The following is a 24,169-nucleotide window of genomic DNA, read 5'->3' as shown; positions in this document are numbered from 1 at the left end:
ATTAATGAAAATGTGGTCTGTGTTTGCCTTCCATTCATTCCATTAGCAAAGGTAAAGTCTGTTGATATTCATGATCTGGTTTTGTTTACAAAAAATTATGTTGCTCCCTGATGTAGACAAGGCCATTATTCTCTAACCAGACAATTTTTCTTGCTGATGGTGATGATTCATAAGTTATAATTAAATGCAACCTTGGGGGGTTATCCAAAAAAACCCACCTAAGTTTGGTGAATCTGTAATCATGTGCACATATGTTCCTGTGGTTCTGATCCCAGGTTTTGGTGGCTGCCAAAAAATTCATTTTTTGTAGTAAACATGCTGTGAACTGAATTTCAGAGATTAATATGAATAAAGGAATAATGTCCAGAAATCTGCCAAAGATATGGATTCTGAAAGACACTCCATCTTTACCTTGTTCTTAGTTCTGTAAAATCAAATATCCCGGCCTCCAAAATGGGCTGCTGGAGCATTTTGTGAGGTCTTTTGCAAACAGGAAGGAGATTTATAATCTAGTCAACATTCACATCATGTGAATTGTCCTGTGTGGTACCAGTTAAATGTTTTCCTTGGATCACTTCTAAAGTCTACAGTTGTTACCTGAAGATTTGATAGCCATCTTCTTTGTAGACAAGGGATGAATGGGGCCTTCTGCTAAGAGCACTCACTCCTCTGTAGACAAGGGATGGATGGGGTTTCCTGCTAAGAGCAGGGACCCACTTCTGTGCACAAACATTTCTGCTGCCTTGGACAGAACTCAGCAGGAATTCTCCTCTGAAGTAGCCTGCTGGGTGACCAGGAAAGCTCCTAGATCTTCTCCCAAACCAAGAACAGTTCAGAAAACATTGTAAAGGCTGCTCCATGGGAATGGGTTGGGTGTGAGACAGGATGCGTATGACAGTTTCCTCTGCTGTAGATGATTCTTGGCTCTCTCCAGGCTACCGTGCTGAGAGCAAATGAGCAGTATTCCCGATAATTTATTGCCAATAAAATGTTTATCCCCAAGCATCCCAAAGGTTAAATATTCAAATTCAATGAAGGCAGGTAAGGACTTCCCTGTGCAACCGTCTAACTGCCCAGTCCAAAGCTAGAGCTGCTACTCCCCAGTGGTAGTGCTACAGTGGACCATGCAGTAAATTCATTTTGCAGATGTTCTGTCTTCCATCATCACTTTCAGATTAGTGACTTCGTTTGACTGGTTAAAGTTGCATTTGGCCGTGAGACTCTCATTGGCAGATACAATACGAGCACAAAAGCAGCAAGGTACCAACCTCATACAAAGAGGCCTTGCATGATTTAACTCCTTCCTCTTACATCATCCGAGAAAAGTCTGCCCTAGGTAGCCACTGTTACTCTCCACCTTGGGGCCCAATGGAACACACAGCAGAGTCGTGCCAACCTACAGACACATAGTGAAAAAGTAAGTATCTTAGTGCTGCAAACCAGAGTTTTTGCTTTTGTTTGTTATGTAGCAGAAACTGACTGATACAAGCAAAACACTTAACACTCGCTTCTTCTCCAGGAAAATAGAGAGAACGATGGTGCCTGCAGATACTAATGGCTGTTATGAGAGTTAAGTAAGTTAATACCTATGAAGTGCTTTGGACACCTGCTGGACCATAGTAAGGGCTTAATAAGCTGTGTTAGCTGTCGTTGAAGTAAATGTACATGTAAGTACCCGAACCATAAGGGTGGCTGAGTCAGGGTGTGAAAGTGTGTGAGACTCAAGAGGGAGAGTGACCAGGCAGGTGCCAATGGAGACTCGGGCTCAGCAGAAGTACTCATTGATGCGTCTGCTACCCCTGACTCCCAAAAGCTGCGAGTCCAGGCTGGAGCGCGCTGAGAGAAGCCTGTCCGCCTCACTGAGGCTGCTCCGGGACAATTCCTCTGAGCCATCCTCGCTGTGGCCCAGTCTTTCCAAATTAACATAGGCACCGGACGCCTCCGCGGAGCCCCCAGTGCGGCACTTATGGCAGCGTCTTCGGAGAGCCCCGCAGCAAACCAGGAGGGTGGGAGGCAGGGCGATGATGGCTGCCACGCTGATCACCACCATGTTGATGAGCCGCTGGGTGCCCTCCGCATCTACCACCTCGTCAGTAGAGAAGATGACACACTGTTCCTTCGTAGGCATCAGGCCCCGCACACAGACACATGCCACATACTTGGTCTTTGGAGCAAGCCCCTCGATGGTAACACTAGTCTTCCCAGGCTCCACAGTCATCCTTCGCATGTCACGCTGCCCAAAGACGGCATAAAGGATGCTAAAGGCCGTCGTGTTCCCAGCTTGAGGGGCCTTCCACACCAGCAACACACTGTGGTAAGAATCTCCAACCACCTTGAGAGACCTGACCATCTGGGTCCCCTGGTGTTCTGCTCGCTCTCTGGAGAACTCTCCTGGGACATCCATCTGAAAGTGCTGGAGCTCCAACTCCTCCTTTACGCTGGGCGCCGAGGGCTTGGTAGCCAGAGCTACAGGTTCCGGAATATGAGGGACATGCCTGGCCACCAGCTTGTTGTTGTAAGCAGCAGCTTCAGCCCCCTCTCCTGTCCTTGGCCACAGGGCCCCCGGAACCCCACTATATTCTGTAGAAGTCTGGGGTTCAGTGACAATCAAGGAGATAAGAGTTTCAGAAGCCCCTAGAAAGTTCTTGGCCTGGCAGATGTAGTCTCCAGAGTCGAAGAGAGACACAACAGGCAGATCCAGCAAAGTCCAGCTTGAGCCATCACTGGAAACTTCCTGGTGCACTAGAGAGAGAAGAGGCAGGAATGAAAGAATTAATGAATTATCTTCACGGGCTCCCTTCTAAGGCCAATGTCACACACAGTGTAGTGGTCTACACACCCTATAGTGAAAACCACTCATTCCAAGAAAATAGTGGCGTGCACTCAAATCTCAAGCTCCTCACGGCCCACTTTACTGGGTTACTCAAGAACAAACTGCTTAAGTGTGACGAATTGCCTGCAAAGTTTAATCTCCTCAGAGTTTACCCTTCAGGTTCTAGAGCACAGCAAAGGGGTCCCATTGGGACACAGGCAAGTGCCCTGAGGGTAGGTAGGCTCAGGGGCGAGTATGAGGAAGAGAGGACAATCTGGAATTGCCATAACCACCTCTGCACACTCCAACTGACCCATCTAATTAGCATCTTTACCTTTGTGTTGTTACACAGTGAAGCCTTCTACACCAAACTGACCTAAAATTCCTATCCTAGAGCAACAGCAGTCAGCCTTGTTGAGGATCCGGAAGAAAGCTGGGGGTGATGTGAGATTTTCCAGTTAGGTGCTAAGAAATGATTTCTGCTCGACTTGTTTTCTGCCTGTGTCTGGCTGTGACTCTGGTCCCTGATGTCATCATAACAGAAATGATCCATCTCTGCCCACACCACTCAGCCAGAATAGACACTTCATACACACCAGGAAGCCAGGCCTAGACTGACTGGAATCCCAGCTTCTTCATGTATGAGCTGTGAAACATGGGGCAAGCGTTCACCTCTCAGCACTTCCATTTATTTGTGTGAAAAAAGAAAAGATAATCAGGTTGCTTTTTACAATTTTGGTTTGGTTTGGCTCGGTGGAGGGGTGGATTCTGACAGACGGTCCCATGTAGCCCATTTTACTAACGCGTAACTCTCTGTGTAGCTAAGATTGACCTTGAACTTATGATCTTCCCACTTCCCAAATGCTAGGACTATAGACTCAGATCACCAACCTCACCGACTTTTTAATCAAAGACATTATGGACATAATTTACTTAACACAATGGTAGACCCATAAGATTACAAGATCTCAACAGATGGCAATTCCATCACTAATTATCCCCAATGTTTCTGGGTTAATATTTTAAAAGGAAAAACTTGCTAAACTGTTAAGTACAGTAAGAGTATTTTCTTCCTAAAAAAAATATCAATTTTGTGCTGGGCTTTCAGCACATACCTTTAATCCCAGCACTCGGGAGGCAGAGACAGGCAGATCTTTGAGTTCAAGGCCAGCCTGGACTACAAGGGCTACACAGAGAAACCCTGACTCAAAGAAACAAAACAAAACAAATTAACTCTGTATTGCTCCTAACATGGGCCCTGAGTTTCTGATAATTAAGTAACTAAGGAGAAGTGACAGGATGCACTGAGAACCATTGTCACAACCAATGTCCAGCATGCGAGCAGATTCTAACCAACCTCATTCGGACAAATCAGAGTCCAACCTGGCTTGCTCCAGTCCCTGCTAATTTTATCCGCTCTCCATTTGGGAAGCTGACCCACCTGTATGAACCCAGCACTCAACACAGATGGCCTTGTTGGTCACACACCTGTGCCATTGAGTGGGCGTCCATTGGCTCTCCTCCAGCTCATCTCAGGACCTGGGATCCCAGTTGCTCCACAGCGTAGCAATACCGTGCTACCCAAGGGGGATATGATGCTGGTCACCCCTGGACGGAGCTCTGGGCTCTGACACTTTCTCAGCTCCAGCTGGCTGAAGGCCACCCCAGCCAGGGTGCGTGGGCTGGCGCACCTCAGTCTAGGCTCGATGAAGACCAAGTTTAAAGCCCAGCCTTCTAGCAGATGAACTAGGCCATAGAGTCGACAGTCACATACCCAGGGGTTGTCTTGTAACCCTGCAGAAGGGAGAAAGCAAGCAAGAGGTTCATGCTATATCTCCAGGTCCAGCTGTATGTTTTCTGAGAAAATGAAGCAGTTTTTCTGCTCAAAGTCAGCAGAACTGACCTCCAATTCCAGCTCCTTGCCTTGCTAATATGTGACCTGAGACTTGGTTTTGTGACAGCACCATTTTCTGCCACTATTTCTTTCTTCATAAATAAACTGTTTACAATATCAAGAATTAGAGGACACTCAAAAATACTCCCTGGGTCTGAGGAGATGGCTCGGTGAATAATAATCCAGCCCTTGCTGGATGAGCCTGAGGAACAGTATGGATTTCCTAATACACATAAAAGCCAGGCAGGCCTGGTGGAAGCCTGCAGTTTTCACACTAGGAAGGCAGAAGCAGTGAATCCTCAGGGCAAGCTGTGGTTAAACCAGCTGAACCAGTGAGGGTTAGTGGGAGACCCTGCCTCAATAAATAAAATGGAGACTGACCATGAAAGGCAAGTGACATCAATTTCAGGTTTGCACATTCATATATGTGGGCACCTGCTTGCACACACATATGCCCCTACACATGCAAGCATGCATACACACATGCTACATGCACATAAATATGCAAAAAGACTTAGTGATCATATGATCATAGTCTCACACACTAGGGGAAAGACTGAAAATTGTACCATCTGCCTTAGAAGCGATCAAATTGACGATAAAAATTTTCACAGGTGTACTGGATTATCTCTCAAGTTCATTTCTCACCATCCATCCTTCAGATGCATTTGCACACACATACTAAGAATGCATGGCTGAGAATAGTCTCCAGTACTGAAGGTGTTGATGAGACGGTGAAAACAATCTAAAGACCTGTGAAGGGCGGAATGGCTGCTTTACTGTGGAAAATGAACCTGCTCGTTGCGGTTGTTTAGGAAGATCTCAGAGATGTATTGTTGGATGAGAAAATTGGTGCTGCTTAATACATACAATATGATTTTCAAGAAAAAAAATGACAGCAGGGACTGGAGATGGCTCAGTGGTTAAGAGGATCTGGTACCCACATGTAGGCTCACACCCATCTGTAACTCCAGATACAGGGGATACAATGGCCTCTTCTGGCCTACGAGAGCACCAGACACACATGTGATACACAAATACTTCAAAAATTGTAAAAATACACAGCTTTTCTTTGTGTGTGTATATATGTTTGTATGCACATGTAAACATGGTGTAAAAGATAAGAATCTTGTAAGTAAACATGATAATTAGCAGCTGTCCTTGAAAGAGGGATTAGGCTAGGAAAAGGGACAAAGAGATCATTAGCCTCTGCTTTGTTTTCCATGGCTTTCCCAGTTACCCATCAGCCCCAGGAACAGGCAGGTGCTCTGGGCAGCAAAGGCCTGCTTATTTACTTGGTAAAGTTTTGGTTTATCAGGAGCAAGGAAGGATAGAGAGGCAGAGGGTCTAGCTGACATATTGCACTGACTCATTCCATCCTGAGCTGGGAAACTGAGTTTAACTGGGCCACACACTGGTTGTGTGACTAGGGACCTCCTAAGTCTCAGTTTTCTGATTTCTGGAATCTGAGCTGGCTCGGTTTGCCTGGAACTACTAAACCTGAAAGTAATGTCGACATCATTTCATCGTCCCTCAAGTATAGAAGGTGAGCATGATATCGGTCATGATATCATCAGACTCAGAGAGGCTTGAAGAGTTGCCTAAAAAACCCAACATGCACCGGGATGGTTCTTGATGATTGATGCCATCTTGATTACCTAGGACTAGCCTGGCACGGTGGCTGGAAAGGAAGGGTCCGGTCTTCAGGTGAGCCCAGGTGTCCAGCAGCTCCAGAGGAAGCCTCATCAGGTGGTTGTTGGAGAGGTCCAGGAAAGTAAGGTTCTCCAGGAAGTGTGCAGCCTCAGGTGGCAAGGTCAACAGGCGATTGGCCTGCAGGTCCAGCAGCTGCAGCTGTGGAGCATCCCTGAGTGCCACCCAGGGGAAAGCAGCCAGGTGGTTCCCAGGCAGACGCAACTCTCTTAGGTGGCGTAGGCCCCTGAGCATGAGGGCGCTGAGCTCGCTGAGAGCGTTGTAAGGCAGCCATAGCTGCTCCAGGCGGCTGAGAGACCTGAAGGCCTCTCCAGGCACCCTGCGGATGGCGGTTCGTTCCAGGCGCAGCCTGCAGGTGTCTGGAGGAATTGAAGCTGGGGGCAGGGTCAAGTCAGGGTCGCTGCACACCACTGTCCTGGTCACAGAAATGGGGGCGGAGGTTTGAACAAGCATTCTTCCCTTATGAGGCCCCAAATCTGCTGGTTAGCACAGATAGCAACCGCAGTGTCTGGTAGGTTCGGGAGAGAGCACCCCAGAACATGGAATCAAAGTCACAGTGCCTGCCCGTTGCTGTTGATAATCTAGCCAAAGAATAGAGACCTGGATACATACATAGAAAGACCCTAATATGTAATACATAGACATGCAGTGCCTGTGTGTATGGGTAGGATGTTAACAAGGAAGACAGCTTCGATACAGGTAAAGGAAGAGACTTCATAGGGAAATTGTCCCTTAATGCGGCCCCGGGGAGGGATATGGTCAAGGAAGGGCGTACAGGGTCAAAAGAGCCTAATATGAGTCACCCTAAAAAACTGGGCACTAGGAGAAAGAGAAACATCTATTTAGGTGCCTATGTTGCCCCGACCAAGCCGCCTCCTAGGATGCACAGCTGCAGCTGTAATTCCCAGAGGCTCACTGATTGTGTTCAGGATCCGAACGTGAAGCAGGAAGGGAGCTGGGGTGCTGCTCTACAAGGTGAGAACTGGGTGTGAGGAAGGCATCTGAGATACAGAAGGAGCTTTATCTCAGTGTGCAGTCTGTGCCTGTGGCCACTAAAGACTGGGGCTTCTCTGCGGCCTTCCATGGCCTCACTGCCCTCGCAGGACAATGTGCAGATAGCTAAATGTCCTGCTCCCCATGCATGGCAGAATTCCTGGAGTCTAAAAATTAGATCCATGGATCTTTGTGAGTTTGAGTTGTGAGTTTGAGGCCAGCTTGGTCTACAAGAGCTAGTTCCATGACAGGCTGCAAAGCTACAGAGTAACCCTGTCTCTAATAACCAAAAGCAACTGAAAGAACTAGATCCATCGATTCTGGTACTGGTTCCATCACCAATGGCATGCGACACTGAGGCACTGGCTCTCTGTGGATCGTGTCACTTTTGTGACCAGGGTGACAAAAGCACCCTCACCACACTGTCCTTAGTCATCAGCCTGTTTTACTTAGTAAAAGCAAATTTACTTCCCATAGGAATTAAGTCATCAAACACATCAAAAATAGAATGCTTTCTTTCCTCCGGAACAGACAAGTTCTCTTTTCTGGAGGTTTCTCTCTATTCTCAGCCTTCATCAACCCCAATCAAGCCAACATCGAGAGGAAGGCAGTTCCAACAACATCATTTCCATGCTCAGAAATGAGTGGTTCTCCAGTATTCACGCGAGGCAAAGAAGAAAGGACGATGAATTCCACAAGGTTGAGAAGTTGGTAGGAAAGCTCCACATGACGGGCTGAAGTCCCTGAACCCATTAGAAACTATAAGTTTCCTCCTGAATAAGCCAAGGACATTGAGGAAAGATGACTTAAAGTTCTCTGATGACAGCAAGAAAATGAGCTCCACGAGAAAGGCAAGAGTCCACCAACCACAGTGGCTTTGCTTCCAAGGTCCGTGAAGAGGAGAAGAAAGCACGATGGAAAATCAAGGAGTGGGCTGAGGAAGGAGGGAGATTTCTGCTATGAAATGGGCATCTCTGGCCTTGTGGATAATCAAGTGGGAGGAAACACATGGGGAGGCATGTGTCCCACCATGGGGTAGGAGGCAAAGTCACCTGAATGTGATTGGGTGTCTTGTGGAGGTCATGCGTGAGAATGGGAGATGCCTAGAAAGAAAGCTGGGAGATACAAAGAGGAAGGAAAACCGGAAGGAAGCAGATGAAGGGAAAGAATGAGAGCAGGAAGAAACCTCTAGACTTCTAAAAGAGGGCTTCGCCCCACCAGAAACACGAAGAAAGGCTCAGGAAAAACTTCCAGACCCTGGCCCCTGCATGTCCCACACCTCGTAGGCAGAGTAAATCCCCTGAGTACTGAATACGACCTGTCACACACTGCTTTCCCAAGACGTTGGGTCTCAAGGGTCCCTGATCCAGCATGTCTACATGTATCAGATAGCCTCAGGTGGGAGCACGAGACTCGTGAGTAAGCGGACAGCTGCCGGACATCCAACCCCACGCAACTCTGCCTAGCCGGTGGATCTGTGAAGGTTTGATGGCCCATCCCACACCTGGAGGCATCCTACCTGGCTTTGCTGCCATCACTCAAGATGTGCAGGCTGCAGCTGCATTGAGAGGGACAGAAGCTCCAGGCCTGGTGAGGTCCCCCAAGTGCTAGGAGCCAGACCATGCCCAGGGCCACCCACATGACTTCTGGCTCCTCTTGGGCCCAGGCAGGGAACTTGTCCCCGGGAATGCTCCGTCCTGCTTGTCCAGTAAGTCCAGCAGCTACCAACTTGCTCATCACTCTCCAACCCCCACCCAAGGCCATGGGATAAACACAGGCTGGGGATTAGGGAGGGAGCCCCAGTCCCGGCACTCAGCAGCTTATTGCTCTCTGAATCACCCAGTCTTGAGGGGAGGGGGGAGAATCCCTCTAAAGCCACAGCCCCAGGCAGAAGAAGCTGGGGCGCAGCAAGATAAAGCAGATGGGCAGCTGCCCAGAGGCATGTGACTAGCTGATCAGCGGATTGGGCTGTCTGTTTGCAGAGAACTTCATTTCAACCAGGCCATGGGTAACAGATCTGTCTCCTTGGGGTGCAAGGCTCAAGGAAAACAAACAAACAGAACTGTGGTCTCTAATAAAGGTCTTTGAAAATTGTCTCCTATGACAGTCTCTAGAAAAAAAGTAGGAGTGACTGGAAGCAAGGCCTTCTGAAGTGAACGCAAGCATTAGCAAGAGTCCACGCTTCAGGGCACAACCTCTGTACTGTACTCAGATCTCAGATCACCAGTTACAGAGGAAAGCAAAGCTTTTCCACCTGAGAGCTGCTGAAAATTAGCCCAGGCTTGCCCATCTGTGACTGTCTGGGGGACAGAGCCTTCCCACAAACTGTAAATTTCTGGAACTTACAGGCACTTGCTCACCGAGGAGCTGGGAAGACTCTGTATTGCTGGAAGACATTAGTGATGTCTACCTTGCTCATGAACAAGGGTAAACACTGCCATTCCTGAGCGTTCCATAGAGCTCAGTCTCATATATCAGTGGGCTACCTTTTGAGGCATTTCCACCCATGCTTACAGTAAGAGGGGTCACTGCAAGGGGAACGGGGTCTGCCCTCCTCAAGAGTCACCCACCAGGAAGGGTCCTAGAGCTGGATCTCACAGAGGTTTTTATTTGTTTTCTCTTCTCCAACCCCATCCTACAAAACCTTCCCAAGATGCCAAGGAGGAGGGAATTTGAGATCTCCTGAAAAGTCACCCATTCATTGGCTTTGCTTTCTGTCTCAGAATACTTGATCCTCTGGCTTTTCTGGTAGATTCCACAGTCTGGCATGCTTAATGGCCTAGTCAAGCCTAGGCTGGTGAGGTTGGACCCAGGAAGACACCTGGGGACTTGCTAGATAGTTTTATGTCAACTTGGCAAAAGCTGAAGTCATCTGTGAGGAGAGACCTTCAATTAAGAAGGTCGTTATAAAATCTGACTGTATACAAGCCCGTAGGACATTTTCTTAATAGTGCTTACAGGGGAGGACTCAGTTACTTGAGGGTGGGGCCATCCCTGGGCTGGTGGTCCTGGTTTCTATAACAAAGCAGGCTGTCAAGTCATGTGAAGCAAACCAGTAAGCAGTGCCCTCCATGGTCTCTGCACCAACTCCTCCCTCCAGGCTCCTGTCTTGTTTGAGTTTCTATCCTAACTTCCTTCAGTGATGAACTATACTGTGGAAGTGTAAGCCAACAAACTCTTTCCTGCCCAAGTTGCTTTGGTAATGGTGTTTTGTTGTAGCAACAGTAACCCTAACTAAGACAGAACCCAGTGCAGAACACAGTGCCTAACTCCATGCCAAGCCTATCTAGACAGGACCATCTCCCCCGCTTTTCATACTTTCTCTTTCTATCCAGCCAGTAGCATTTTTTTAGTGTTAATACAGTACTTCTCACCCTCCTTTCAAAATCAAAGATGTCCCTGCCTGCTGCCACACCCAGGCTGCCTTTTCCTCTTCTTTGGAATGCCTTCACTCAGACTTCATTTAGTTGACTCTGTACTTCATTCCTAACTTTGTCCCTTCTCTTCTTTCTTGATGTCTTTGGGGGTCTTGTGGGCTTTGAAACCAGAAGCTGAGGGTCTGATACCTGTCAACACTTGTTTTTATGGCAGCACATGATGTCAAAAGCATCACCTTTCCCTGGATGTTTGTCTGTATATGCCAATGATCCTGTTAATGGACGGACACACACACACACACACGCACATGCACATGAATGCCCAGACACTCAGCTTGTCAGGAACTGTGCACATAGAAGGACCTGGTCACTATCCAATTCTCAGGGACAGCTGCAGTTCAAATCCTTTCTTCCGCTTCCCTCTCTTGGTTATGTAACCCGTTTCCAATTCGGCTTTTGGTCACACACCATTTAGATCCTAGACCTTAATCCTGCCCAGGGGGGCTGAAATGCACAAGGCCGGGCTCATTCCAGCTTCACACAGGCGCCACTGTCCTTCTACTGAAAGGATTCTTTCTGTGTGAGCCAAGAGGAAGACTTAGAAGGGTGCGGAAAACAGAAGGTGTTCAAAGTCTACCAGAGTAAGCACCATGTGTCAGCGGGTGGGGTAGCCCTTTATAAAGGAGGAGCCTGGCTTCAGAGAGCCAGGAGAGAGCTGGGTGGCCAACGAGGAGGGTGTCCGAAGATGGCAGCAAACAGGGCTCTGCCTGCTGGCTTTGGGGAACTCGAGGTGCTGGCTGTGGGGACAGTGCTGTTGATAGAAGGTGAGCTAAGCAAGACCTTGGGTGGGGCGAGGACCCAGTGGTTACCAGAACCCAGGCTACAGTCGTGGAAGGGGAACGCCATCCTGGCTGCCTCTCCTCTGGATCCAGGGGTTATTTTCATCCCCCTTAGGATGTAGCATGCTGTGTAGAAGCCAGGATAAAGAAGTCAGGCAAGGGTCAAAGACAGAGGCCCTTGGACAGGAGATAGCCGCTCAGGAGGTAACTGGACCAGGCCTGTGCTTTTCATGTCCCTCAAGCCAAGAGAAAATTTAATCCATTTCCCCAGAAATTTTGCTGAGACTGTCTTATAAGAGCACGTCCTCAGAAGTCTCCAGAGATAAACAGTTCAGCTGACTGCCTACTGGGGGACGTTATCCGGGCATTGCCTAGCTATAAATGTGTGTGTGCAGAGGCAAAGTTGAATCATTAGTATAAAACCATGGTTTAGATAGATATACAGGGAATTTAAGTTCATTACCCCCCGGCCACCTCAGCCTTAGTCTGTCACTACCCCCACCAGTCTATATCGACAACCAGAGTTTCTTCTCCAGCAACAGCTACTTAGGTCCAAGAGATGCCTACCTCACGCTAGAATCTCTAAGATGCTCAGTGAGTACAGAAATGGGGTTCTCCCCAAAGCCAGGCTGGTGGGGTACAGTCTCCATTCAAACCGGACCCAGAAGAGTAACCGTGCATTCATTCACACGGCGAGGACTGGCAGTAGGGGAGGGAGTGATCATCAGACCCTGCAGATCCTGGACATGGTAGAATGGGCCCCATTTTCTAGGAACCCTTCAACTTAGCCAGCTTTTCGGGTCCTCTAATATGCTAGGAAATTTACTTCATGTCTTTACATTGTTTCTCTTTCTAGGATTCTTTCCCATGCACTGACCTCCACAATTTTAAAGGAAAAAGCTTTCTCTCTCCATCATCCCTGCCCCCCCCCTTTTAGCAAGAGTGGGATGCTACTGAGGCTGTAACCCAGGGCTTTTCACAAGTCAGATAAGTTCTCTACTGCTAAGGAGATGCCTAGTCCTGTTTTGACCTTTTAGCTTTGAGGCAGGGCTAGATAGGCTGACCTTGGATGTGCAATTCTCCTGCCTCAAATTCTTCAGTATCTTGTCCACCAGGTTCAGCTCTTGCTCTTTTAAAACAAGAAGCTAAGGTTTAAAAAGTTCAAGGAAGAGCAAGGGAGTGACCAAGCTGAAAATGAAGGTTGGATCTCTGCTTCTCAAAAATCCCTCCTGCAGCTTCACCTTGTTGCCTTGTGTCCTGGGTCATCCCACCAGAGTAGCAATTGAAAAGATGTGCAAGAGGGTGCTGAGGTGGAATCTGGGAGGTTCCTGAAACTCCACCAACCCCAGACCCTGCTTCTGATGCCCACATGGGCCTCACCTTGGTGCCAGCCTCAATACCACCCTTCCTTTCAGCGCTCTCTGGCCTCAGCCTCAATGGCCTGACCATCTTCTCTTTCTGCAAGACTCCAGATCTGCGGACTCCCAGCAACCTGCTGGTACTGAGCCTGGCCCTGGCAGACAGTGGGATCAGCCTGAATGCCCTTGTTGCAGCTGTATCCAGCCTCCTCCGGTATCAGCCTCTTCTCCTTCCATAGTCTCTGGCACCTCAGGGTCATGGGCAAGCAAACCAGAGCCTTTCTTTCTACCTATAGAAAACTGTCACAAGGTCAGAGGTTAAGTAGGCAGAATTAAGTTAAACTCAAATTTCTGGTTATTGATGAAGACTTAGCCAGTGTCTGTAATTGCAGAGGTTGCTCAGATCTGGCCAAAGAGATGGTAGACTGGAGGGATTCAGAACCTGAGCCCTGTGTTCAAGGGGCTGAGCCTTGAGTCCTTGCTTTATCATTTCCAGTCCTGGGATACGTCTACCAGTTACATACTGCAACCTAATTCATATGTTTTGTTGGATGTACTGGTTTAATTATTTACAAACAGCTTGAACTAATACTCTCTGGTAGGCCCTAAGTAGGTGTTTGTTAAAGCAAACAGGATTTAGACCAGCGTCTAGTAGCTCATGTGCACACCAGGGTCTTGTCATGCAGTCTGCAAAGGTGTCTTTGGAGTCTACATCAGTAAGGATTCCTCCTCTTACATCACAGCGCTTCTCCCTCAGCTTCACCATGGGAATGAGAATCCAAGATTTGGGGGGTTTACCCTCTAGGTTTGCCTTCATCTGTTGTGGTACCCTGGATAAGAAATTTTGTTTCTCTTGGCCTCAGTTTACCCACCTGTAATGGAGACAGATGATCATCCCAAAGGACCTTTTGGCCCATTGGTGGTTCATTATACCACTGACCTAAACCCTGGGGTGCACCATGGGAAGACACTATTAATAAGGTCCTCCTTGTGGGAGCAGGGATAGCATCCAGGAACCTTCCAGCTTCCTCTGGGCAGGTTTGGGTGCGGGGAAGGATGGAGGGAAGGTTGACGACACCCATTGTTTCCCACAGGCGCTGGCCATATGGCTCAGAAGGCTGCCAGGCTCATGGTTTCCAGGGTTTTGCAGTGGCTCTCGCAAGCATCAGTGGCAGTGCAGCCATCGCCTGGGGTCGCTACCACCACTACTGCACCCGTATGTCTGTGGGCCTGCTGACTGTGGAGACACTGAGCGTAGGAGGATAAAAGAGAGGGCAGGTGGTCAGTACTCAGTTCAGCTCAGTGATTTCCAAACAGGAGAGTGTGGTTGGGAGGGCACATGCATATAACATATTACCTTCCTTACAGAAGAGGAGGGAGAAGGAGGTTGGGAAGGCCTGCTTTGAGATACTCATTAGCAAGACTGTCTGCCCTTGGTACAGTCTTCCTTCAAGACTTTGAAACCTCAGTTCTCTTCTCTGCAATATTATTTTAAAAAGCAATCTTTAGAGATTCATTTCGAAAATCAAATGAGATCATGGGCACAGAAAACATCCTGGAAGTCAGGTAAATTTGGGGGACAGAAAGAGGGTGAAGTGTGTGTGTGTGTGTGTCAGAAGGTGGGGTCTGGGTGTGTTCCTACCCTTTCATTTCATGGGTCATGGCAGAGCCACATGAAGATGAACCCAGGTCTAGATTTCCCAAGCCTCACTGTAGATTTTGTCATTAGTGTGCCACCTGCTCTGCTGTCTTTTGTTTTATTTGTTTTGAGGCAGGCTCTTATGTACCGCAGGCTGGCTTCAGACTCCCTATGAGTGCTAGGATGACCGGCATGCCCTTCCAAGCCTGCTTCATGCACTGCTAGGGATAAACCCAGTGGCTCACACACGCCAGGCAAGCACTGTGTTAATGAGCTATGTCCCTAGCCCAAACCAGCTATTATGAGTGTGTATCACTGTGCCTTGCCAAGTTCTCTTTAGAAGTTATTTAGGATCTGGTTATATAGCTCAACTGGTAGGGCCCTTGCTTAGCATCTACAAGGCCTTGGATCTAGACCTCAGTACCACAAAAACCTGGTGTGATGGTGCACGCCTTTAATGCCAGCACTTGGAGGATGACAAGGCCAGAACAATCAGGAGTTCAAGGTTGTTTTCAGTTACTTAGTGAGTTCAAGGCCAACCTGAGTTACAAAAGGCCTTATCTCCAAAACAACAACAAAAAACTAATTTTTGTTCTTCTTAATGTCCTATTCTAAATGATAGCTGTGAAATCACAGGTGTAGTGTACTTAAATTTCAGTACATGTTAAAACACACAACATTACCACTAGCAGAGAGAGGCACGTGAGCATATTTTGAGGAACTGTAGTTCAACAGACCTAGACAGAAAACCTCCAGTGTGCAGCCTAAGAAACAGGCATAGAGAAGAAGGTAAGCAACCAGCCCCAGGACACTAGCCCAGTAAATAGAGCTAGTGCTGGCATTGAGTACGGCCAGGATGTCTCCAGACGTTGTTAATTCCTTTCTCAACTGAGTCCACGTCTTGCATGGTGGATTTTATCAGCATGAAGGCTCCTTTAGGGTTCATGACCCCCACAAGCCTAACCTTTAGGCATCAGGAGCCTCTCTCTTGGTGAAAAATTGCCTTGATTTTATTCTGAGTGATGATAAGCTAGCTTCTCCTGTTAACATGGCCTTGGGGATCCCTCTTTATGGCTTCCATATTGCTTTTTTCAAATATCCTCAGGATCATCACAACACATACACAAAGATACACACACATGCACACACACTCACATGCATATGCACACATATGCACAATGCACACACACATATGTATGCCCGCACACACGTAGACTTGCATACACACATATGTGGAGGGAGGGGAGAGGGAGGAAGAGAGAGAGAGAGAGAGAGAGAGAGAGAGAGAGAGAGAGAGAGAGAGAGTCTTCTCTGGGAGTCACAAACATCTCTTCAATTAACCTCCAACCCCACCATGCCTTTGCATCAAATTCCTTTCTGCTTTGGGGAGTGCAACAGAACAGCCTGAAAACAGGGACTAATGAGGAGGGAGGCCAGGCTTATCTGCTCCATTATTGGGTGACAGTGAACACTCTATCATGGAAATGTTTTTCATGCAAAAAGGCTTCTGCCCCACGTGGGCAAAGTTGGATGTTAATTACATGCTCTCTGATGGTGTAAAGGGTGCCTTCATTGGCCTGGGATACTATAACAAAAACATCAAAGAGTAGATGGCTTAAACAATAGAATGCTATTTCTCTCAAGCCTGAGATCACTATGCCAGCATGTCTGGGCTTGCTTGGTGCAGTTCCTCTTTGTATATCTTCACCAAACTACGTCTTTGTTTGTTTGCTTGTTTGTTTGTTTTGAGACAGGGTTTCTGTGTGTTAACAGTCCAGCTGTCTTGGAGCTGGCTCCTATAGACCAGGCTGGCCTTGAACTCACAGAGATCTGCCTGCCTCCACCTCCAGAGTGCTAGGATTAAAGGTGTGTGCCACCACCACCACCACACACCAAACTGCATCTTCACAGGTCATTGCTCTCATGTCTGTCCTTATATGAATTTGAGAATTGTGAACTACACTGCAGTCTAGAAAGATCCATACTAAAGGAGCATGAAGCTCACTCAGGACTCCCCATTCATGATGAATGAGCTCCCAAAGTTTTACCTTCAACACCCATCACACGAGATATTATACTCTCAGCACTTGCATTGGAGGACACAACCTATCTTTAGCAGGGAAGTGCACATTCAAACAAAGTTCATCTGATGTGTTATCAAGAGAAGCTAGGTGTGGGGTGAGGGAGGTTGTAGACCTTCTCTTCTTTGCTGGTCCTATCAGGGGCCCTGTCTTCTACCCTGGGGTCAAAAGGGCTCAACAAATAATCCACAGAGAGATGAGGACACCTGGGACAGATGTGCTGAAGACAGGCCAGTCAAAGAGGCTGCAGAAGATTGAGAACTGGACCATGGCAGATCAGTCAGGCTAGACCACATCACACCCTAAGAGGCTGTCAGTACAATAGCTTCCGCCAGCAGTCCTGAGATTGAATCCAGGTCCCCGAGCTTCTGTAGAGCATCCTGAGAGCAGACACATGCCTCTCAGCAAGCACCCCGCCTCTACCCAAACTACTGCATAGATCTCTTCCTCAACCTTGGCCTTGGGTGACACATCTGCCTTTTGTCTTCACTCCCTCCCTCCTCCTCTCTGTTCTCTAAGGATTATTTAGGATATATGAGGAGACCATCACTCCCCATGATCTCTTTTGCTCATCATAGTCCTCAAACACAGACAGCTTCATGCTCAATATGGAAAAAACTGAGGTTCAAAGATACCCATGCTATTACTATTGGACTAGGGATTTGGAGACTCTGCAGCAACAAAGTCCATTCTTTTTCACATAGTCAAGCTATCTCTTTACAACCTATCTTTCTTTCCTCTATCTCTGCAGGTAGACAGTTGGCATGGAACACGGCCATCCCTCTGGTGCTGTTTGTGTGGCTATCATCTGCCTTTTGGGCATCCCTGCCCCTGATGGGCTGGGGCCACTATGACTACGAGCCTTTGGGGACATGTTGTACATTGGACTATTCTAGAGGTGACAGGTGAGGTGGAACTTGCAGCTTTGAGGCTCACTTCTACAGGGATCTTGACTTTAAGCTTCTGTGAGAAGGGTGTTTCAGTTGAAAACTCAACTGGAACAATGTTAACTTTTGGGGAAACCCAAAGGAGCATGACACAGTGGGTCATTGGTCTGTGTCAGTCATGACTATTATGGAACTCCACTACCCTTTGGCCCTGTTCAGCACAGGGAGTTGTCGTCGTGCAGAATGCATTGATTTGGGGAGGAACCCAGGCCCTTAGACAAACATATCTAAAGCACATAAGGACTTTGCGTAGGTGGGGACCTCCCAGCATGGAGATAAGTTTTCCGTCTTCTCTCAGCACGAAATGTGGACTAAACCCTGTCAAAATTGGATTGAATACATGCAGTCTTCTTATACTATCATCCCATCTGTGTGGCTCTGGGGAGAGAGAGCTTAGAGAGTCCATCAGGTTCAATTTGGGGATTGGTCACAATAGCTTCTAGCTCCATGCCTCCCACCTCTCCCCTCTCTTGTTTCCAGCACAGTTACTGGATTTGTGTTTTACAGACAAGGCAGACTCATGAAACATTTGCCCCTGATAACAGGCTTCTCATGTGAAACTGACCTATGCACTGATTGCTTAAAGAGATAGTACCCAGTCTCCAACACCCTTGGGTTATTTTCGAATTTTTGTGCAAATCAAGAAATGACTTTGGATATTCTTTCTTCTTGGCCCACTGATACCTTCAGAATTTAGTGACTATATTTTCCAAATTGAAGAATTCCATCCACCCTTTACCAACAAGACAGCAGGGCTGAGCATTTGAGCTTGAAAATAAATCCTTTCTTCGTCTGAGCTCCTGGTTCCCAAAGACAAACTTTAGGAAGATCTATGGCTCCTGACTACCCAGAAGAGATCATCTGGGCACAGGAGCACCTAGTATGAGCGCATGTCTAAGATGGGATGCCGCCTCTCACTGTCCATCACCGACATGGTAGCATACTGAGCTGCTGGTATCCTGGGTGAGTTGACCTTTGTTTTTCTCCCCTCTGCCTGTAGAAACGAAATCAGTTTCCTCTTCACCATGGCCTTTTTCAACTTTCTGGTACCCCTTTTCATCACGCTCACTTCGTACCGGCTCATGGAACACAAACTCTCCAGGAGTGGTCATCTTCCGGTAAGAAGCCAGCTCCTGCAGCAGCGGGGGCCGCTGGGTCCTCTCAGAGACCCTGGCAACATTCATGGCACGACAGAAGTCAGGGTTTTGCAAAAGTCATGAGAAAAAAACAGCTTGCTTAGATAATATATTGTTAGGGCTAGAAAATACCTTTCTGTTGCTCAGATTTCCAAAGCTTAAACAGCAAGGGCCCAAACAACCGATTTGCCCAGACCTTGTAGCCCCGAGATCCAGGCTCCACATTACATCCTGCAGGCTGTTATGCTTCAGTCTCCCTAGGGATTTGAGGCTTGGCATTAAATTGCAGGACTCTTCAAATGCTGCTTTTTAAATTGCTTTGAGATGTTTAATTTAACCACAGTCACAGGCTATTACCCAGCACATCAAACCACACCTGCAAGCACATTTGTCCAAGAAAACGATGCTTTAAAATAAGACCTCCTGGCCAGCTTAGAATTCCGATATTAAAACTCTCATGCCAGAGATTTTCATTTGGCTCTGCCCCTTAATCAATTAACAAATGAGCCGTAACTGGCAGCAAAGGGTTGTTTTTAAGGAAAGCAAATATTGATATTATAGACATTATATGTATTTTCACTTCATCTTTGTGAATCTTTTCTGATGAGTGGAAGCTTTGTCACAGACTGGGATGAGGTGCAGAGAAGGGAGCTAAAGGACTCACCAATGCCCCACATTTAGTAACAGCAGAGGTGGATCAAATCCCAGACCTGGAGCTCTTCCACAAAGTGCTCAATTTTAGTGCATAAAAATATTCTTTTTAGTAAGACGACAAGCCACTGAAATTTATTCCTGTGAATTAGAAAACAACATTATGCATTACTTTCATCTGTGGGTCTAACTAAAGTGTCAAGGGACAAAACTCCTGACCCCGACCCTGGAGGCCAGAGTGCTACCTCCTCGATTCTCTTCCACATTGCTCACCTCAACATTAAAAATTATTTGTATTAATTCTTTGAGAACTTCATACAGTGTGGTTTTATTTGATTCAATCCACACCCCTTCCCATAACTTCTCTCAGGTTCACCCCTATTTTCTTCATCCCCAGCTCACATTCTCTTTTTAAATAACTTAATCCACCAACCCCAATTTGTGCTGCCCATATAGTTACACACATGGGACCATCAACTGGAAAATGGTCAGTCAACCTGAGTCCACACCTTTGAAAGCCACCAACTGGTCATAGCTTCTTAGGGGTGGAGCTCATGAACCACTTCCCACTCCATGCCAGAAAGTTGATTGGCTTGGTTTCATGCAGACAGCCACAGCTTCTGTGGCTTCATGAGTGCAGTTCTCATGTCATGCCCTGAAGGTATTGTTACTCCCATCCTACCTGAGCCCGGGATTTAACAGTGTGTGCACCATTTTCCTCTATAATTCCTGAACTGGTGTGTGTGTGTGTCTGTGTCTCTGTGTGTGTTCCATTTTCTTCTACACTTCTACAAGTGCTTGAGTGTTTCACTTAGTATATTTTCCAGTTCAACCCATTTACCTATGAATTTCATTTTCCTTGCAGCTGAATAAAATTCCACTGTCTTTTATTATCCGTTTTCATGATCTATTCATCAGTCAATTGTCTTCTCGACTGTTTCTGTGTCCTAGCAATTGTGAACAGAACAGCTATGAACATAGGTGAGCATGTGTCTCTGAGATAGGAAGCAGAGTCCTTTGGATGCCCAGGAGTAATATTATTAGGTCATACGGTAGATCTGTTTCCATAGTGACTGCATCAGCTCACACTGCTCCAACAATGAATGTCATTGCAACTCAATACAATTAACGGGAGGCAAAGGCAGACTGATCTCTGCAAGCTCAAGGCCATCCTGGTCTACATGGGCATACACACATGGAGGTCATAGGACAGCTTGCGGGAGTCAGTTCTCACCTTCCACCACGTGGGTCCGGGAGTCGGAGTCAGATTGTTAGGACTGGATATAAGTGCATTTGTCTACTCAGCCGCTTCATTGGCCTTTCCCACCCCAACTTTGATCTGTACACATGAAATTTTCACACTTATCGGGGATTCCATCAGCCAGAAGACCACCACCATGATTTCCTCATCTTTCTGAGGTATTGGCTACCAAGGTTCCGAGCAAAGCTGGGAGCAAAGCTTCTGGAGATGGAACTGTCTACTGTAAGGAGCTAGTTTCCCTCCTAGCCTCTACCCACTGAGCTGTATTACCAGGCTCACTGCTCAACATAGTTTAAAGATTCAACAGTGAAGGAAATGTGTCTTCATCCAGTTAAATCTCCTTTGCTATAGAGTCATGTCAAAGAATGTTGCTCACTATCCATCCCACCCCAATTCCTACCTCCTGGCAACTCAGCTCTATCATACCATTTTATAGACAAGGAAACTGAAGTCGGGTAGGCTTAAATACCAGGCTTAAGGCTATATAGCCTTTCAAGGCAAAGAGCTCATATGCTACCAGGATATTCTGCTGGTTCAACCCCTTCCTAGAGCCTGTCCTGTCCTAGGAGCCCTGTCTCTGCATGACTATGGCCACCTAAACTGAAGGATGCTTATGATGTTTCCTCCCTAGGTGAACACCACTCTGCCAGGCAGGATGCTGCTGCTGGGCTGGGGCCCCTATGCCCTCCTGTATCTATATGCAACCATCGCAGATGTGGGCTTCATCTCTCCCAAGCTACAGATGGTACAGACTCTTCCAAAGCCCAAAGAATCCCCTACATCTTCACATCTGTCTATCTCACTGTAACACACCTCTGACTTCCTGCTAACTCACCCACTTGGTCTCTCTTTCATTCCCCTCCCTCTTTCTTTTTTTAAATGTTTGCAAAGTACAGAAAATGTTTTTGTTCCGAAATGCTCCTTCAACCCTTGGACCATACTGAGATGATAGAGACAGTTAGACATAGAGTGAGCATGTGCTCTGAGTCCAGGGGCCGGGATTGACACCCAGGTTGGGCATGGGTAGGATGTGGTAGGGGGTTCTGTGACATTTGATGAAACATAGACATCTACCAGGAAAGACTCAGAGGCTGAAGAATCAAATGATTGGCAGTTGCAAGGGGATGAGTCATAAAGTGAGCCTGGGAGAGACGTAGAGGCTTCAGAGCATTTATCCTGGGTTTTTCCAATATAACAGGTGCCTGCCCTCATTGCCAAAACCATGCCCACAGTCAATGCCATCAGCTACGCCTTGCCCAGTGAGATGATCTACAGAGGAGTCTGGCAGTGCCTTTCTCCACAGAAGAACAAGCAGAACTGAGCCCAGTGAGAGTCTTCCAGGCGCTGCTCACAGTTAAGCCTACCTCTGCAAGCTTGGGCTGAGTCCCTGGCAGGAAGATGCCCTAGCATACTTCCCAGCATTCCCAGAGACATGCTGACCCTTATCCAGCAGCCTTAAGAGTCCTGTTGAGTCCAGAATTAGGCTGGACCCAAGAATTCAGATACTAGGTTTGTGGAAGGAGTACTAGTCTCTGCCCTTTACACATGGACAAAGAGGCCCTGGAAACATAACTCTCTCTGAACTTAGATATCTGAAGCCCAGAGCAAAGACATCATTATGAACTAAGGAAGATGCTGTATGGTTGAACAAGCTAACATACTCGCCAAGCACTTAAAATGTTTACTGAAACAGAGCTACTGAAATCAGCCTTGGCCATGTTCTAGATGAACCCAGTCTTAAAATAAAAGGAGACAAAGCCCTGAGGTTGTTTTTGTTTTTTTTTTTTTTTTTTTTGAAGTGGGGGGGGACTCATCTGAGGCTTCCAGCTTTCAAATAACACTTATTGTAATGGTATCGATGGCTTATTCTGCCCCTTGCTCTATGTCCCATATTGTAAGACATGATTCGTATTGTGAGATGACAGTAATGACGATTTGACCATACAGATTGAGGCAGATCATGCAGGTTACATCCTGTCTGAGTCAGTCACCAGCACCAGAATTCAAAATGAGTCCTCGGTTATGTGAGATTTGGATTGAAGTTTGATTTAAAATGTTCTGGAAATCATTGCCAATATTTCAAAAAATGGAAGCAATTGTTTAAGTGTCCAGATGTCAGGAGATGTGGACCTGCAGCTCTGCCTTCCTCTTCTCGGTGACAGTTTTCAGAGCTCAGGGTGCCTCTTTGCCGAGCCCTTTGCCCAGAACACACAGGGTCCTGTTCCAGCTCAGATGTTTCCGGTAGAGCCCATGTGCTTCTGGGTTTGTGACACTAACGGAGGGGTTGCAGCCACCTTTGGATGTTCACCTGCATGTTCTACAGAGTCAGCAGGTCAGGATCAAGACATACTAGGTGCAAAGTCCTGTGTGAGACCGCTGTCCTGGAGGAAGGTGGGGATGATTGACAGGGTGATGGAGCCCATGCAGAAAGTCAAATGGTGGAAGGAACAGATGGCCCAGGCACTGTGAGAGATAGAAATCACATCTTATGAAGCCAAGAATTTGAACAGGCCAGTTTCTGGGGATGAGAGGTGGTCATGAGAATAACTTGTAGACTTGGGTCTTCCTCCTGGTTCTCCAGATGCACAAAATCAGGACACATCAAAACAATCCAGAAGGCGCTTGCGTAACACAGAGTCCTGTAGCCAGGCATGGTGGTGCACACCTTTCACCCCAGCACTTGGGGGTCAGAGGCAGGTGGTTCTCTGTGAGTTCAAGGCCAGCCTGGTCTGCATACTGAGTTCCAGGATAGCCAGGGCCACACAGAGAAACCATGACTTGGAAAAAAGAAAAACAAAACAGCAACACAACAAAAATGAGCCCTGTTTAGTCATTTTGCAGAATGAACTGAGAAAGAGAAGAATGGGAGTAGCCTTCCCAAGACACTGTTTTCTGGATTATGTTCTGAGCCGGGTGCTGTGCAGATAAGGTTACACTTGACCATAGTTCAGGGCCCACAAAGGATGCTTGACCTAGGCTGTGGATAGAGAGAGAAGCCTGGAAATCCCAGGGTCTAAGCTGGGCTTGCACATGTCTCGGAAGCCCAGGTAGAAATTACTGAGCAATTGCACCCATGCAAGTGCAATTAGACAGAACGATATAGGGAGTATAAAGACAGTGCTGGAGTTCCTGCCGATTCTCTTTAAGTCCCTACCACAGAAGGGAACCGCTTTTCTTACCCCATATGAGGTAAGAAGTATGTCGTCCAATTTTCAGTCAACACAGTTCAGCTCTGCATGTCAATGGAATTTGTATGTGTTTCCATGTTAGCCCCATTGCCCCATTCTGAATAGAAAAAAAATGTGAAGTTTAACCAGAAAACTTAAATGCCACCATGGTTTCTCAATTTTCCTTTAAAGGGCAGACCAGTTAGGAAAAAGGCTCCGTATATGCTCTCTTGTGCCATGACCAGTGTGTGTGCCATGACCAGCATCTGTCTGTGTTGCCCCCTTGTTTGGTGGCCATGGGGCA

General features: G+C 47.2%; 2 protein-coding genes across 5 annotated transcripts; one reads left to right on the top strand and one right to left on the bottom strand.

Annotated features, from left to right (window-relative positions):
* Positions 1-1,765: 1,765 nt before the first annotated feature.
* Positions 1,766-9,050, bottom strand: Lrit1 (leucine rich repeat, Ig-like and transmembrane domains 1). The gene is made up of 4 exons (XM_057770922.1): positions 8,929-9,050; positions 6,365-6,831; positions 4,301-4,606; positions 1,766-2,742 (listed from the first exon to the last, which is right to left on the bottom strand). The coding sequence occupies exons 1-4, from the start codon at positions 9,048-9,050 to the stop codon at positions 1,766-1,768; spliced, it is 1,872 nt and encodes a 623-aa protein (XP_057626905.1).
* A 2,481-nt stretch (positions 9,051-11,531) lies between these two features.
* Positions 11,532-22,019, top strand: Rgr (retinal G protein coupled receptor). Of its 4 annotated transcripts, none has more exons than XM_057770791.1 (7): positions 11,532-11,610; positions 13,041-13,197; positions 14,078-14,199; positions 17,455-17,608; positions 18,651-18,768; positions 21,330-21,443; positions 21,897-22,019. In XM_057770791.1, exons 1-7 carry the CDS (start codon positions 11,532-11,534, stop codon positions 22,017-22,019), a joined length of 867 nt encoding a protein of 288 aa, XP_057626774.1. The 4 variants fall into 4 exon arrangements, with proteins under 4 accessions (XP_057626774.1, XP_057626773.1, XP_057626775.1 ...); XM_057770790.1 differs by having other exon boundaries at positions 14,051-14,199; XM_057770792.1 differs by lacking the exon at positions 21,330-21,443.
* Positions 22,020-24,169: the final 2,150 nt, after the last annotated feature.

This window comes from Chionomys nivalis, chromosome 5 (assembly GCF_950005125.1).
Source record: "Chionomys nivalis chromosome 5, mChiNiv1.1, whole genome shotgun sequence".
NCBI lineage: Eukaryota > Metazoa > Chordata > Mammalia > Rodentia > Cricetidae > Chionomys > Chionomys nivalis.
The sequence above is the reverse complement of the archived record's forward strand: the minus strand, read 5'-3'. Positions and strand labels throughout refer to the sequence as shown.